The sequence below is a fragment of the Bombina bombina genome, chromosome 5, assembly GCF_027579735.1.
Source record: "Bombina bombina isolate aBomBom1 chromosome 5, aBomBom1.pri, whole genome shotgun sequence".
NCBI lineage: Eukaryota > Metazoa > Chordata > Amphibia > Anura > Bombinatoridae > Bombina > Bombina bombina.
The window spans coordinates 875,914,677-875,931,064 of NC_069503.1; the positions used below are offsets into that span (position 1 = coordinate 875,914,677).

General features: G+C 40.1%; 1 protein-coding gene across 1 annotated transcript in view; it reads right to left on the reverse strand.

Annotated features, from left to right (window-relative positions):
* The window catches only part of PRKDC (protein kinase, DNA-activated, catalytic subunit), a 2,064,551-nt gene that overhangs the window by 276,998 nt on the left and 1,771,165 nt on the right, over window positions 1-16,388 (reverse strand). The window contains 1 exon segment of the mRNA XM_053715028.1: window positions 5,652-5,739. Coding sequence (XP_053571003.1) covers window positions 5,652-5,739 — 88 coding nt within the window.

The following is a 16,388-nucleotide window of genomic DNA, read 5'->3' on the forward strand; positions in this document are numbered from 1 at the left end:
ACAATTCTCTCTTTAGAAGAGGCCACGACTGAAGAGCTCTGAAAATCGCACGGAGTTCCAAAATGTTGATGGGTAATCTCGCCTCCTGAGATTCCCAAACCCCCTGCGCTGTCAGAGACCCCCATACAGCTCCCCAACCTGTCAGACTCGCATCTGTTGAGATCACAGTCCAGGTTGGAAGAACAAAAGAAGCCCCTTGAACTAAACGATGGTGATCCGTCCACCACGTCAGAGAGTGTCGAACAATCGGATTTAAAGATATTAACTGTGATATCTTTGTATAATCCCTGCACCACTGGTTCAGCATACAAAGCTGAAGAGGTTGCATGTGAAAACGAGCAAAGGGGATCGCGTCCGATGCAGCAGTCATAAGACCTAGAATTTACATGCATAAGGCTACCGAAGGGAATGATTGAGACTGAAGGTTTCGACAAGCTGAAACCAATTTCAGACATCTCTTGTCCGTCAGAGACAAAGTCATGGACACTGAATCTATTTGGAAACCTAAAAAGGTTACCCTTGTCTGAGGAATCAATGAACTCTTTGGTAAATTGATCCTCCAACCATGTTCTTGAAGAAATGACACAAGTCGATTCGTATGAAATTCTGCTAAATGTGAAGACTGAGCAAGTACCAAGATATCGTCCAAATAAGGAAATACCACAATACCCTGTTCTCTGATTACAGATAGCAGGGCACCGAGAACCTTTGAAAAAATCCTTGGAGCTGTTGCTAGGCCGAATGGCAGAGCCACAAATTGGAAATGCTTGTCTAGAAAAGAGAATCTCAGAAACTGATAGTGATCTGGATGAATCGGAATATGCAGATATGCATCCTGTAAATCTATTGTGGACATATAATGCCCTTGCTGAACAAAAGGCAGAATAGTCCTTATAGTTACCATTTTGAATGTTGGTATACTTACATAACAATTCAATATTTTTAAATCCAGAACTGGTCTGAAGGAATTCTCCTTCTTTGGTACAATGAATAGATTGGAGTAAAACCCCAGACCCTGTTCCAGAACTGGAACTGGCACAATTACTCCAGCCAACTCTAGATCTGAAACACATTTCAGAAATGCTTGAGCCTTCACTGGATTTATTGGAATGCGAGAAAGAAAAAACTTTCTTGCAGGAGGCCTTACCTTGAAACCTATTCTGTACCCTTGTGAAACAATGTTCTGAATCCAAAGACTGTGAATCGAATTGATCCAAATTTCTTTGAAAAATCGTAATCTGCCCCCTACCAGCTGTGCTGGAATGAGGGCCGCACCTTCATGTGGACTTGGGAGCTGGCTTTTGCTTTCTAAAAGGCTTGTATTTATTCCAGACTGGAGATGGTTTCCAAACAGAAACTGTTCCTTTAGGGGAAGGATCAGGCTTCTGTTCCTTATTCTGACGAAAGGAACGAAAACGATTAGCAGCCCTATATTTACCTTTAGATTTTTTATCCTGAGGTAAAAAGTTCCTTTCCCCCCAGTAACAGTTGAAATAATAGAATCCAACTGGGAACCAAACAATTTATTACCTTGGAAAGAAAGGGAAAGCAAAGTTGACTTAGAAGACATATCTGCATTCCAAGTTTTAAGCCATAAAGCTCTTCTAGCTAAAATAGCTAAAGACATATACCTGACATCAACTCTAATGATATCAAAGATGGCATCACAAATAAAGTTATTAGCATGTTGAAGAAGTTTAACAATGCTATGAGTATTATGATCTGACACTTGTTGTGCCAAAGCCTTCAACCAAAAAGTGGAAGCTGCCGCAACATCAGCCAAAGAAATAGCAGGCCTAAGAAGATTACCTGAACATAAATAAGCTTTCCTTAGAAATGAATCAATTTTCCTATCTAAAGGATCCTTAAAGGAAGTACTATCTGCCGTAGGAATAGTAGTACGTTTAGCGAGAGTAGAGATAGCCCCATCAACTTTAGGGATTTTGTCCCAAAACTCTAATCTGTCAGATGGCACAGGATACAATTTCTTAAACCTTTTAGAAGGAGTAAATTAATTACCCAGATTATTCCATTCCCTAGAAATTACTTCAGAAATAGCATCAGGGACAGGAAAAACTTCCGGAATAACTGTAGGTTTAAAAACCGAATTTAAACGCTAAGTAGATTTAGTATCAAGAGGACTAGATTCCTCCATCTCTAATGCGATTAAAACTTCTTTAAGTAAAGAACGAATAAATTCAATTTTAAATAAATATGAAGATTTATCAGTGTCAATATCTGAGACAGAATCCTCTGAACCAGAAAAATCATCATCAGAAACAGACAAATCAGAATGATGATGTTCATTTAAAAATTCATCTGAAAAATGTGAAGTTTTAAAAGACCTTTTACGTTTACTGGAAGGAGGAATAACAGACATAGCCTTCCTAATAGATTTAGAAACAAAATCTCTTATATTAACAGGAACATCCTGAGTATTAGATGTTGATGGAACAGCAACAGGTAATGGTATATTACTAATGGAAATACTATCTGCATTAGCAAGCTTATCATGACATTCATCACAAACTACAGCCGGAGGGACAGATACCACAAGTTTACAGCAGATACACTTAACTTTGGTGGAACCAGCATCAGGCAGCGTTTTTCCAGAAGTAGCTTCTGATCCAGGGTCAATCTGAGACATCTTGCAATATGTAAGAGAAAAAACAACATATAAAGCAAAATCTATAAAAATCCTTAAAAGGCAGTTTCAGGAATGGGAAAATCAAGCCTCTAGCAACCAGAAGCAAATGAAAAGTGAGACTTAAATAATGTGAGACAAAAATGACGCCCACATTTTTTGGCGCCAAAAAAGCCGCCCACATTATTGGCGCCCAAATGCTTTTGGCGCCAAGAATGACGCCACATCCGGTGACGCCGACATTTTTGGCGCAAAACGTCAAAAAAATGACGCAAACACAAACAACTTCCGGCGACAAGTATGACGCCAGAATTGACAAAGAAATTTTTTGCGCCAAAAAAGTCCGCGCCAAGAATGACGCAATAAAATGAAGCATTTTCAGCCCCCGCGAGCCTAACAGCCCACAGGGAAAAAAGTAAATTTTTAAGGTAAGAAAAAATGTCTTAATTCATATGCATTATCCCAAATAATGAAACTGACTGTCTGAAATAAGGAAAATTGATCATCCTGAATCAAGGCAAATAAATGTTTAAACACATATATTTAGAACTTTATATAAAAGTGCCCAACCATAGCTTAGAGTGTCACAAAAAATAAGACTTACTTACCCCAGGACACTCATCTACATGTAGTAGAAAGCCAAACCAGTACTGAAACGAGAATCAGTAGAGGTAATGGTATATAAGAGTATATCGTCGATCTGAAAAGGGAGGTAAGAGATGAATCTCTACGACCGATAACAGAGAACCTATGAAATAGATCCCGTAGAAGGAGACCATTGAATTCAAATAGGCAATACTCTCTTCACATCCCTCTGACATTCACTGCACACTGAGAGGAAAACCGGGCTCCAGCCTGCTGCGAAGCGCATATCAACGTAGAATCTAGCACAAACTTACTTTACCACCTCCATGGGAGGCAAAGTTTGTAAAACTGATTTGTGGGTGTGGTGAGGGGTGTATTTATAGGCATTTTGAGGTTTGGGAAACTTTGCCCCTCCTGGTAGGAATGTATATCCCATACGTCACTAGCTCATGGACTCTTGCTAATTACATGAAAGAAATTTTAGTTTTCCTTACAAAATATAGTAGCCTCTTGAATTTGTCTTGAACTGATTACTGTACTTTTTCTGAATCACTTCCTAGAAACACATTTTTGGAGGCGGATTGCTTCAGTTTACAATTTCTTTTTCTGGGAGAAAGGTTTCTCCTTTAAGCGGTTTTATACCAGTTTGTGAATATATGACTTAGTTCACATTTAGAACTTATGGTGTCAGTCAGTTAAAAAAAATCAAGCTCTTTCTCTAATCAGAATTTTGATTGATACAGTTTTATCATGCAAATCAGTTTATCTTCCTATTTGGTCTTTATCACTAAGTCTAAATCCTTTTTTGTTTTCCTCAGACCTATCAATTTTAATGGCTCAGAGATTGATCTCTTGATTCATAAACTCTATTTTTAAACATGATAGTTAAGACCTTTTTCTTCAGGCAAGGAAACATGCAACAAGTTTTTTTCCCCACCAAGTTATTTTTTTTTCTTCTCTTTACTGGTGTGATAAATATGTTATTTTTCAGAATTTCTCAGTCATTTTAAGAATTACTCATTCTTGCAAAATAATTTGATTAAGAATTTATCTGCAAGTTTCTTATAAGGTCTCTGACATTCAGATAACTGTTCTAGATCTAGTCAAAGTAAGTCTATCAGTTAAGAGATTTTCACTTCCTGAGAACCTTATTGGCTTTTCAAACTCTTCTTTTGAATTTATGAAAGGTTAAATATTCAGCTTATTTTGAAAGTGATTGTTTCTTGTACAATATTTTCACCTGCAGAGTGTCTGGTTTGTTTACTTTTTCTTGTGAGATTCCTTATCTTATTTTCTATTAGGATAAGGCATTTTCTTTTGATTTTTTCAGTCAGGACATTGTAGTGCTTTTTCTTTGTTCTATTGTTTAAAAACTGTATTCTCATTTGTCCACGTATGAGCCAGAGGACTACAGTTGTTTAAAATTATGTATTCTATCTGAATCATGAGAGTTTAATTTTGACATTACTGTTCCTTTAAGTATGGTTTTATGGGAAGCAGGAAAATTCCTTCCAGATTTTTTTACAGTCCACTCTTCTAGATTAGGTCCACTTTGTAGATTCTTTAAAGGTTAGGTTTCTGTTATGTAGATTGCACAGCAGCAACTTGGTCTTCTTGCTCCCTTAGTAGCTGGTAAATACAGTAGATGCCTGCCTTAACTTTTCCCTCTCATTTAACTTGTGGACTCCACAATTTGGGTATTAGATACCACGGGTAATAGTTTGTGAAGTCTCACCAAGTTTTGAAAGGAAACAAAATGTATGCTTACCTGATAAATTATTATTTTTTCATGATGGTGAGAGTCCACGAGACCCATTTTTTTTTTCCAGTTGGCAGCAGTTTAAAGTATACACCCCACCTCTGCCTTGTCCTTTCCTACAATTTATTTCTCTTTTTCTAAGCTATACGATAGAATGGGATTACAGAGAGGTGAGAGGAGAAATGTTGGGTATCTTTGGTAAGGTAAGCAAAAATTGTGTTTTTGTTTTCCCTTTTCACCAAATTTATTTAAGATCAAACTTCCTCTGTTCCACGTCATTTTTTAATGGCATATTAGCTGAAGAAATAATAAGGGCATCTACCAGTAAAGATATGAGCATGCTTTTATCTTGCATTTGGATTTGTATGTCCCACAATTCCATTTGCTACTTTGCTAGCACCTGGGTTGTGCCAGAACAGTTAAGAAAATAAATAAATAAAGCAAGATATATTGTTGCAGGTATAAATAGTTTATTCCTGGTATATCCTTAAAATCTGGGTTGTCAGTAGGTCAGGAAGGCCATGGTTCTAAACTCTCTTTAAATAGTAGTAAAACACAAACATGCCCACAAAGCAATTTAAGATAAAACAATACAAAAATATATGTTAATAATAAAATAAATCCACATTTAAATATATATTTTTAACATGTAAAGTATTTTACCTGCAAAACCATAGCGGGATTAGACAGCTGTTCCAAAGCTTTGATAAAATCTTGAACTATTCCTTCTCTATCTAGTTTATTCTTAATCCTATAAAATAGAATGTAGAGAAAATGACTGTACAAAGTGAGGATGTACTGATTTTACCTAGATAACATGAACACATAGATATATGTAGCCGGACAGATAGCTCAGCGTGCTAATGCACTGTTGTAGGTTTGATCCCAGCGAGGTCCACTCAGCCTTTCATCCTTCCGAGGTTGGTACAATGAGTACCATTGAGTTGGGTAATAATAACACCTGTTATCAGCGCCGCAAGTCGGTTAAGGCTGAGGTTGTGCGCTATACAAGTATCCATTATTTATTATTATTATATGTGATACTAATATAGAGTAATATATGGTAGTTGCCTTTGGCAGGATTTACTTATTTGCATGGAAGGAATCAACAGACTAAAATGGACAGTCTACTCCAAAATTGTTATTCCACAGCTTTGCACAACCAGCATTGTTATATTAATATACTTTAATCTTTAAAACTCTAAATCTTTGCTATTTTCTAAGCCTTCATCTAAGTGCATTTTGTTAGCTTTTCATTGCAAGACAGTGCTAGTTAATATGTGTCATATAGATAACATTGTGTTCACTCCTGTTGAGTTGCAAATGAGTCTGTAAATAGCACTGAGATAAGGGAGCAGACTGCAAAGGCTTAAATACAAGGTAATCACAGAGGTAAAAGTATATTAATACAACAATTTTGGTTATGCAAAACTGGGGAATGGGTAATTAAGGGATGATCTATCTTTTTAAACAACACATGAGAAGTAGATTATATTCTGAAATATGTCAGTTAGTGGCATTTCCCTTCCTAATGCATCATGTGACAGCCATTAGCCGATCACAAAATGCATATACAGTACGTATATTCTGTGAATCTTGCAGATGCTCAGTAGGTGCTGGTGCCTCAAAAACGGAAAAGAGTGTGCACATTTAGATAATGGAAGTGAATTGGAATCATGTTTAAAATTGTTTGCAATAAACTGAATCATGAAAGTTTAATTTTTACTCGACTGTCCCTTTAATGGTAAAAACATAATGTTCCTCATGCACTCATGTGCTTTACAGTAACTAAAAAAACAGAATTTATGTTTACCTGATAAATTACTTTCTCCAACGGTGTGTCCGGTCCACGGCGTCATCCTTACTTGTGGGATATTCTCTTCCCCAACAGGAAATGGCAAAGAGCCCAGCAAAGCTGGTCACATGATCCCTCCTAGGCTCCGCCTTCCCCAGTCATTCGACCGACGTAAAGGAGGAATATTTGCATAGGAGAAATCATATGATACCGTGGTGACTGTAGTTAGAGAAATTAAATCATCAGACCTGATTAAAAACCAGGGCGGGCCGTGGACCGGACACACAGTTGGAGAAAGTAATTTATCAGGTAAACATAAATTCTGTTTTCTCCAACATAGGTGTGTCCGGTCCACGGCGTCATCCTTACTTGTGGGAACCAATACCAAAGCTTTAGGACACGGATGATGGGAGGGAGCAAATCAGGTCACCTAGATGGAAGGCACCACGGTTTGCAAAACCTTTCTCCCAAAAATAGCCTCAGAAGAAGCAAAAGTATCAAATTTGTAAAATTTGGTAAAAGTGTGCAGTGAAGACCAAGTCGCTGCCTTACATATCTGATCAACAGAAGCCTCGTTCTTGAAGGCCCATGTGGAAGCCACAGCCCCAGTGGAATGAGCTGTGATTCTTTCAGGAGGCTGCCGTCCGGCAGTCTCATAAGCCAATCTGATGATGCTTTTAAGCCAAAAAGAGAGAGAGGTAGAAGTTGCTTTTTGACCTCTCCTTTTACCAGAATAAACAACAAACAAGGAAGATGTTTGTCTGAAATCCTTTGTAGCCTCTAAATAGAATTTTAGAGCACGAACTACATCCAAATTGTGCAACAAACGTTCCTTCTTTGAAACTGGATTCGGACACAAAGAAGGCACAACTATCTCCTGGTTAATATTTTTGTTAGAAACAACTTTCGGAAGAAAACCAGGTTTAGTACGCAAAACCACCTTATCTGCATGGAACACCAGATAAGGAGGAGAACACTGCAGAGCAGATAACTCTGAAACTCTTCCAGCAGAAGAAATTGCAACCAAAAACAAAACTTTCCAAGATAATAACTTAATATCTACGGAATGTAAGGGTTCAAACGGAACCCCTTGAAGAACTGAAAGAACTAAATTGAGACTCCAAGGAGGAGTCAAAGGTTTGTAAACAGGCTTGATTCTAACCAGAGCCTGAACAAAAGCCTGAACATCTGGCACAGCCGCCAGCTTCTTGTGAAGTAAAACAGATAAAGCAGAAATCTGTCCCTTCAAAGAACTTGCAGATAATCCTTTCTCCAAACCCTCTTGTAGAAAGGATAGAATCTTAGGAATTTTTACCCTGTTCCATGGGAATCCTTTCGATTCGCACCAACAGATATATTTCTTCCATACTTTATGGTAAATTTTCCTAGTTACAGGCTTTCTAGCCTGAATAAGAGTATCAATGACAGAATCTGAGAACCCACGCTTTGATAAAATCAAGCGTTCAATCTCCAAGCAGTCAGTTGGAGTGATGCCAGATTCGGATGTTCGAACGGACCTTGAACAAGAAGGTCCCGTCTCAAAGGTAGCTTCCATGGTGGAGCCGATGACATATTCACCAGGTCTGCATACCAAGTTCTGCGTGGCCACGCAGGAGCTATCAAGGTCACCGAAGCCCTCTCTTGATTGATCCTGGCTACCAGCCTGGGAATGAGAGGAATACATAAGCTAGGTTGAAAGTCCAGGGCGCTACTAGTGCATCTACTAGAGTCGCCTTGGGATCCCTGGATCTGGACCCGTAGCAAGGAACCTTGAAGTTCTGACGAGACGCCATCAGATCCATGTCTGGAGTGCCCCATAATTGAGTTATTTGGGCAAAGATTTCCGGATGGAGTTCCCACTCCCCCGGATGAAATGTCTGACGACTCAGAAAATCCGCTTCCCAATTTTCCACTCCTGGGATGTGGATTGCAGACAAGTGGCAGGAGTGAAGCTCCGCCCATTGAATTACTTTGGTCACTTCTTCCATCGCCAGGGAACTCCTTGTTCCCCCCTGATGGTTGATATATGCAACAGTCGTCATGTTGTCTGATTGAAACCTTATGAATTTGGCCTTTGCTAGTTGAGGCCAAGCCTTGAGAGCATTGAATATCGCTCTCAGTTCCAGAATGTTTATCAGGAGAAGAGATTCTTCCCGAGACCATAGACCCTGAGCCTTCAGGTGTTTCCAGACCGCACCCCAGCCCACCAGGCTGGCGTCGGTCGTTACAATGACCCACTCTGGTCTTCTGAAGCTCATCCCTTGGGACAGGTTGTCCAGGGTCAGCCACCAACGGAGTGAATCTCTGGTCCTCTGATCTACTTGGATCGTCGGGGACAAATCTGTATAATCCCCATTCCACTGTCTGAGCATGCACAGTTGTAATGGTCTTAGATGAATTCGCGCAAAAGGAACTATGTCCATTGCTGCAACCATCAAACCTATTACTTCCATGCACTGCTCTATGGAAGGAAGAAGAACAGAATGAAGTGCTTGACAAGAGCTTAGAAGTTTTGATTTTCTGGCTTCTGTCAGAAAAATCTTCATTTCCAAGGAGTCTATTATTGTTCCCAAGAAGGGAACTCTTGTTGACGGGAATAGAGAACTTTTTTCTACGTTCACTTTCCACCCGTGAGATCTGAGAAAGGCTAGGACAATGTCCGTATGAGCCTTTGCTTGTGGTAGAGACGACGCTTGAATCAGTATGTCGTCCAAGTAGGGTACTACTGCAATGCCCCTTGGCCTTAGCACCGCTAGAAGGGACCCTAGTACCTTTGTGAAAATTCTTGGAGCAGTGGCTAGTCCGAATGGAAGTGCCACAAACTGGTAATGCTTGTCCAGAAAGGCGAATCTTAGGAACCGATGATGTTCCTTGTGGATAGGAATATGTAGATACGCATCCTTTAAATCCACCGTGGTCATGAATTGACCTTCCTGGATGGTAGGAAGAATTGTCCGAATGGTTTCCATCTTGAACGATGGGACCTTGAGAAATTTGTTTAGGATCTTGAGATCCAAAATTGGCCTGAATGTTCCCTCTTTTTTGGGAACTATGAACAGATTGGAGTAAAACCCCATCCCTTGTTCTCCTAATGGAACAGGATGAATCACTCCCATTTTTAACAGGTCTTCTACACAATGTAAGAATGCCTGTCTTTTTATTTGGTCTGAAGACAATTGAGACCTGTGGAACCTTCCCCTTGGGGGTAGTTCCTTGAATTCCAGGAGATAACCTTGAGAAACTATTTCTAGCGCCCAAGGATCCTGAACATCTCTTGCCCAAGCCTGAGCGAAGAGAGAGAGTTTGCCCCCCACCAGATCCGGTCCCGGATCGGGGGCCAGCATCTCATGCTGTCTTGGTAGCGGTAGCGGGCTACTTGGCCTGCTTACCTTTGTTCCAGCCTTGCATCGGTCTCCAGGCTGGCTTGATTTGAGAAGAATTACCCTCTTGCTTAGAGGATGTAGAATTTGAGGCTGGTCCGTTTCTGCGAAAGGGACGAAAATTTGTTTTATTTTTTGCCTTAAAAGACCTATCCTGAGGAAGGGCGTGGCCCTTTCCCCCAGTGATGTCTGAAATAATCTCTTTCAAGTCAGGGCCAAACAGCGTTTTCCCCTTGAAAGGGATGTTAAGCAATCTGTTCTTGGAGGACACATCCGCTGACCAAGACTTCAGCCAAATCGCTCTGCGCGCCACAATAGCAAAACCTGAATTTTTCGCCGCTAATCTAGCTAATTGCAAAGTGGCGTCTAAGGTAAAAGAGTTAGCCAACTTAAGTGCTTGAACTCTGTCCATAACCTCCTCATAAGAGGATGCTTGATTGAGCGACTTTTCTAGTTCCTCGAACCAGAAACACGCTGCTGTAGTGACAGGAACAATGCATGAAATTGGTTGTAGAAGGTAACCTTGCTGAACAAACATCTTTTTAAGCAAACCCTCTAATTTTTTATCCATAGGATCTTTGAAAGCACAACTATCTTCTATAGGGATAGTGGTGCGTTTGTTTAGAGTAGAAACCGCCCCCTCGACCTTGGGGACTGTCTGCCATAAGTCCTTCCTGGGGTCGACCATAGGAAATAATTTCTTAAATATAGGGGGAGGGACAAAAGGTATGCCGGGCCTTTCCCATTCTTTATTTACAATGTCCGCCACCCGCTTGGGTATAGGAAAAGCTTCGGGGGGCACCGGGACCTCTAGGAACCTGTCCATCTTACATAATTTCTCTGGAATGACCAAATTGTCACAATCATCCAGAGTAGATAACACCTCCTTAAGCAGAGCGCGGAGATGTTCCAATTTAAATTTAAATGTAATAACGTCAGGTTCAGCTTGTTGAGAAATTTTTCCTGAATCTGAAATTTCTCCCTCAGACAAAACCTCCCTAGCCCCTTCAGACTGGTGTAAGGGCATGTCAGAACCATTATCATCAGCGACCTCATGCTCTTCAGTATCTAAAACAGAGCAGTCGCGCTTTCGCTGATAAGTGGGCATTTTGGCTAAAATGTTTTTAATAGAATTATCCATTACAGCCGTTAATTGTTGCATAGTAAGGAGGATTGGCGCACTAGATTCACTAGGGACCTCCTGAGTGGGCAAGACTGGTGTAGACATAGAAGGAGATGATGCAGTACCATGCTTACTCCCCTCACTTAAGGAATCATTTTGGGCAACATTATTATCAGTGGCATCATTGTCCCTACTTTGTTTGTCACATTCAACACATATATTTAAATGGAGAGGAACCTTGGCTTCCAAACATACAGAACATCGTCTATCTGATAGTTCAGACATGTTAATAGGCATAAACTTGATAACAAAGCACAAAAAACGTTTTAAAATAAAACCGTTACTGTCTCTTTAAATTTTAAACTGAACACACTTTTTTACTGAATATACGCAAAAGTATGAAGGAAATGTTCAAAATTCACCAAAATTTCACCACAGTGTCATAAAGCCTTAAAAGTATTGCACACCAAATTTGAAAGCTTTAACTCTTAAAATAACGGAACCGGAGCCGTTTTTACATTTAACCCCTATACAGTCCCTGGTATCTGCTTTGCTGAGACCCAACCAAGCCCAGAGGGGAATACGATACCAAATGACGCCTTCAATAAGCTTTTTCAGTGGATCTGAGCTCCTCACACATGCATCTGCATGCCTTGCTTCTCAAAAACAACTGCGCATTAGTGGCGCGAAAATGAGGCTCTGCCTATGACTAGAAAAGGCCCCCAGTGAAAAAGGTGTCCAATACAGTGCCTGCCGTTTTTTTTTAATAAAATTCCCAAGATTAAAATAACTCTCCAAAGTTATAAACCATTAAATATGCTTATAAAGTAATCGTTTTGGCCCAGAAAAATGTCTACCAGTCTTTAAAGCCCTTGTGAAGCCCTTTTATTCTTATATTGAAAATTAAGAAAATGGCTTACCGGATCCCATAGGGAAAATGACAGCTTCCAGCATTACCAAGTCTTGTTAGAAATGTGTCATACCTCAAGCAGCCAAAGTCTGCTCACTGTTTCCCCCAACTGAAGTTAATTCCTCTCAACAGTCCTGTGTGGAAACAGCCATCGATTTTAGTAACGGTTGCTAAAATCATTTTCCTCTTACAAACAGAAATCTTCATCTCTTTTCTGTTTCAGAGTAAATAGTACATACCAGCACTATTTTAAAATAACAAACTCTTGATAGAAGAATAAAAACTACATTTAAACACCAAAAAACTCTGAGCCATCTCCGTGGAGATGTTGCCTGTGCAACGGCAAAGAGAATGACTGGGGAAGGCGGAGCCTAGGAGGGATCATGTGACCAGCTTTGCTGGGCTCTTTGCCATTTCCTGTTGGGGAAGAGAATATCCCACAAGTAAGGATGACGCCGTGGACCGGACACACCTATGTTGGAGAAACAGAATTTATGCTTACCTGATAAATTACTTTCTCCAACGGTGTGTCCGGTCCACGGCGTCATCCTTACTTGTGGGATATTCTCTTCCCCAACAGGAAATGGCAAAGAGTCCCAGCAAAGCTGGTCACATGATCCCTCCTAGGCTCCGCCCACCCCAGTCATTCGACCGACGGACAGGAGGAAATATATATAGGAGAAACCATATGGTACCGTGGTGACTGTAGTTAGAGAAAATAATTCATCAGACCTGATTAAAAAACCAGGGCGGGCCGTGGACCGGACACACCGTTGGAGAAAGTAATTTATCAGGTAAGCATAAATTCTGTTTTCTCCAACATTGGTGTGTCTGGTCCACGGCGTCATCCTTACTTGTGGGAACCAATACCAAAGCTTTAGGACACGGATGAAGGGAGGGAGCAAATCAGGTCACCTAAACGGAAGGCACCACAGCTTGCAAAACCTTTCTCCCAAAAATAGCCTCCGAAGAAGCAAAAGTATCAAATTTGTAAAATTTGGCAAAAGTGTGCAGTGAAGACCAAGTCGCTGCCTTACATATCTGGTCAACAGAAGCCTCGTTCTTGAAGGCCCATGTGGAAGCCACAGCCCTAGTGGAGTGAGCTGTGATTCTTTCAGGAGGCTGCCGTCCGGCAGTCTCATAAGCCAATCGGATAATGCTTTTAAGCCAAAAGGAAAGAGAGGTAGAAGTCGCTTTTAGACCTCTCCTTTTACCAGAATAAACAACAAACAAGGAAGAAGTTTGTCTGAAATCTTTAGTAGCCTCTAAATAGAACTTTAGAGCACGGACAACGTCCAAATTGTGTAACAAACGTTCCTTCTTTGAAACTGGATTCGGACACAAAGAAGGTACAACTATCTCCTGGTTAATATTTTTGTTAGAAACAACTTTAGGAAGAAAACCAGGCTTAGTACGCAAAACCACCTTATCTGCATGGAACACCAGATAAGGAGGAGAACACTGCAGAGCAGATAACTCTGAAACTCTTCTAGCAGAAGAAATTGCAACCAAAAACAAAACTTTCCAAGATAGTAACTTAATATCTATGGAATGTAAGGGTTCAAACGGAACCCCTTGAAGAACTGAAAGAACTAGATTTAGACTCCAGGGAGGAGTCAAAGGTCTGTAAACAGGCTTGATCCTAACCAGAGCCTGAACAAAAGCTTGAACATCTGGCACAGCTGCCAGTCTTTTGTGTAGTAAGACCGATAAAGCAGAGATCTGTCCCTTTAGAGAACTTGCAGATAATCCTTTCTCCAAACCTTCTTGTAGAAAGGAGAGAATCTTAGGAATTTTTATCTTATTGGTAATAAGTATTGGCGCACTAGATATACTAGGGGCCTCCTGCATGGGCAAAACTGGTGTAGACACAGTAGGAGATGATGTACTATCATGTTTACTCCCCTCATTTGAGGAATCATCTTGGGCAATATCATTATTTGTGGCAGTACTGTCCTTACTTTGTTTGGACGCTATGGCACAATTATCACATAAATTTAAATGGGGAGACACATTGGCTTTCATACATATAGAACATAGCTTATCTGAAGGTACAGACATGTTAAACAGGCTTAAACTTGTCAACAAAGCACAAAAAACGTTTTAAAATAAAACCGTTACTGTCACTTTAAATTTCAAACAGAAAACACTTTATTACTGAATATGTGAAAAAGTATGAAGGAATTGTTCAAAAATTAAAGCCTTAAAAGTATTGCACACCAAATTTCAGAGCTTTAACCCTTAAAATAACGGAACCGGAGCCGTTTTTCAATTTAACCCCTATACAGTCCCAGATATAGTCTTTGCTAAGACCCATCCAAGCCCTGAGGGGAATACGATACCAAATGACGCCTTCTAAAAGCTTTTTCAGAGATTCTTAGATCCTCACACATGCATCTGCATGCCCTGCTCTCAAAAAACAACTGCGCATTAATGGCGTGAAAATGAGGCTCAGTCTATGACTAGAAAGGCCCCCTGACTGAAAAAGGTGTCCAATACAGTGCCTGCCGTTTTATAAACGTTCCCCAAGATTATAAATGCCAATTATTAGCCTAAATCTGAATAATATGCACAAATAAAGCAATCGATTTAGCCCATAAAAATGTCTACCAGTTTTTTAGCCCATAATAAGCCCTTTATTCTGTTTGTTTTTGACTAAGAAAATGGCTTACCGGTCCCCATGAGGGGAAATGACAGCCTTCCAGCATTACACAGTCTTGTTAGAAATATGGCTAGTCATACCTTAAGCAGAAAAGTCTGCTAACTGTTTCCCCCAACTGAAGTTACTTCATCTCAACAGTCCTATGTGGAAACAGCAACCGATTTTAGTTACTGTCTGCTAAAATCATCTTCCTCTTACAAGCAGAAATCTTCATCCTTTTCTGTTTCAGAGTAAATAGTACATACCAGCACTATTTTAAAATAACAAACACTTGATAGAAGAATAAAAACTACATTTAAACACCAAAAAAACTCTTAACCATCTCCGTGGAGATGTTGCCTGTGCAACGGCAAAGAGAATGACTGGGGTGGGCGGAGCCTAGGAGGGATCATGTGACCAGCTTTGCTGGGACTCTTTGCCATTTCCTGTTGGGGAAGAGAATATCCCACAAGTAAGGATGACGCCGTGGACCGGACACACCAATGTTGGAGAAATTCACATTTTACATAATTACCCTTTTAAAGTGAAACTGATGGTTAACATTACATGTATTTTGTTCTCTGGAAAATCCTTATATGCTTCTTCTGAAAGAGGAGAAAAAATACAATTTATGCTTACCTAATAAATTAATTTCATTCATGGTGGTGAGTCCACAATCCATTACTGCTGGGAACTATACTCCTGGTCACTAGGAGGAGGCAAAGATCTCAAAATTTCCAGAGCCCTTAAAAACCCTCCCACCTCTTTGGTGTGACGTATAGCAAAGCTAGAAATGAAGAAGGTAGGAAAAGAAAATAAGAGCAATAAAAAGGAACAGGGAAAAAAGAGGTACATACTCAAACTTTCCCTAGAAAAAAAACAATCAAAACAAGAAAAAATTGAGCGGGGGCTTGTAGACTCTCACAACCATTTATCAGGTAAGCATAAATTATATTTTCTTTCATAAAGGTGATGAGAATCCATGATCTATCACTCCTAGGAAATAATACCCAAGCTGTGCAGTCTACAAGTAATCTGGGCGGGACCAGACTTATAATATTCTAGTGGTTTTTAAACATAACCTCAGGCCTTCCCAACAGGCCAGTTTTGATTGTATCTGAACTAGAGCACAGGTCAGTGGTGTATTTTGGTTTTGTGCTTCCCAAAGCACTCAAAATTTTGCTGGACACATGTTTAGGAACTTACTCTCTCTGCTGAATACAGTAACACTCCTCTGTGTACAGCAATATGAGTACACAGTCTCAGCCGGGTGCGCTAATTTTAATGTGCATACCAGCTCCTTTCCCTGCAGTTATTTTGCTTCTTAATGTGGCTGGGCAGTATATTAGGCGTGCAAACGGAGCTTATTAAAAAGGCAGTATTTTTTTTCTTTTTATTATATAGAGCATGCCGAAATTTACTGCACCTTATTTCCCCTGCCTTTATAATAAGCTCCGTTTGCATGCCTAATATACTGCCCCACTGCCGAGCCACATTAGGAAGCAAAAAAACTGCTTTTAAAATGAGCCGGTATGCGCATTTAAATTAGTT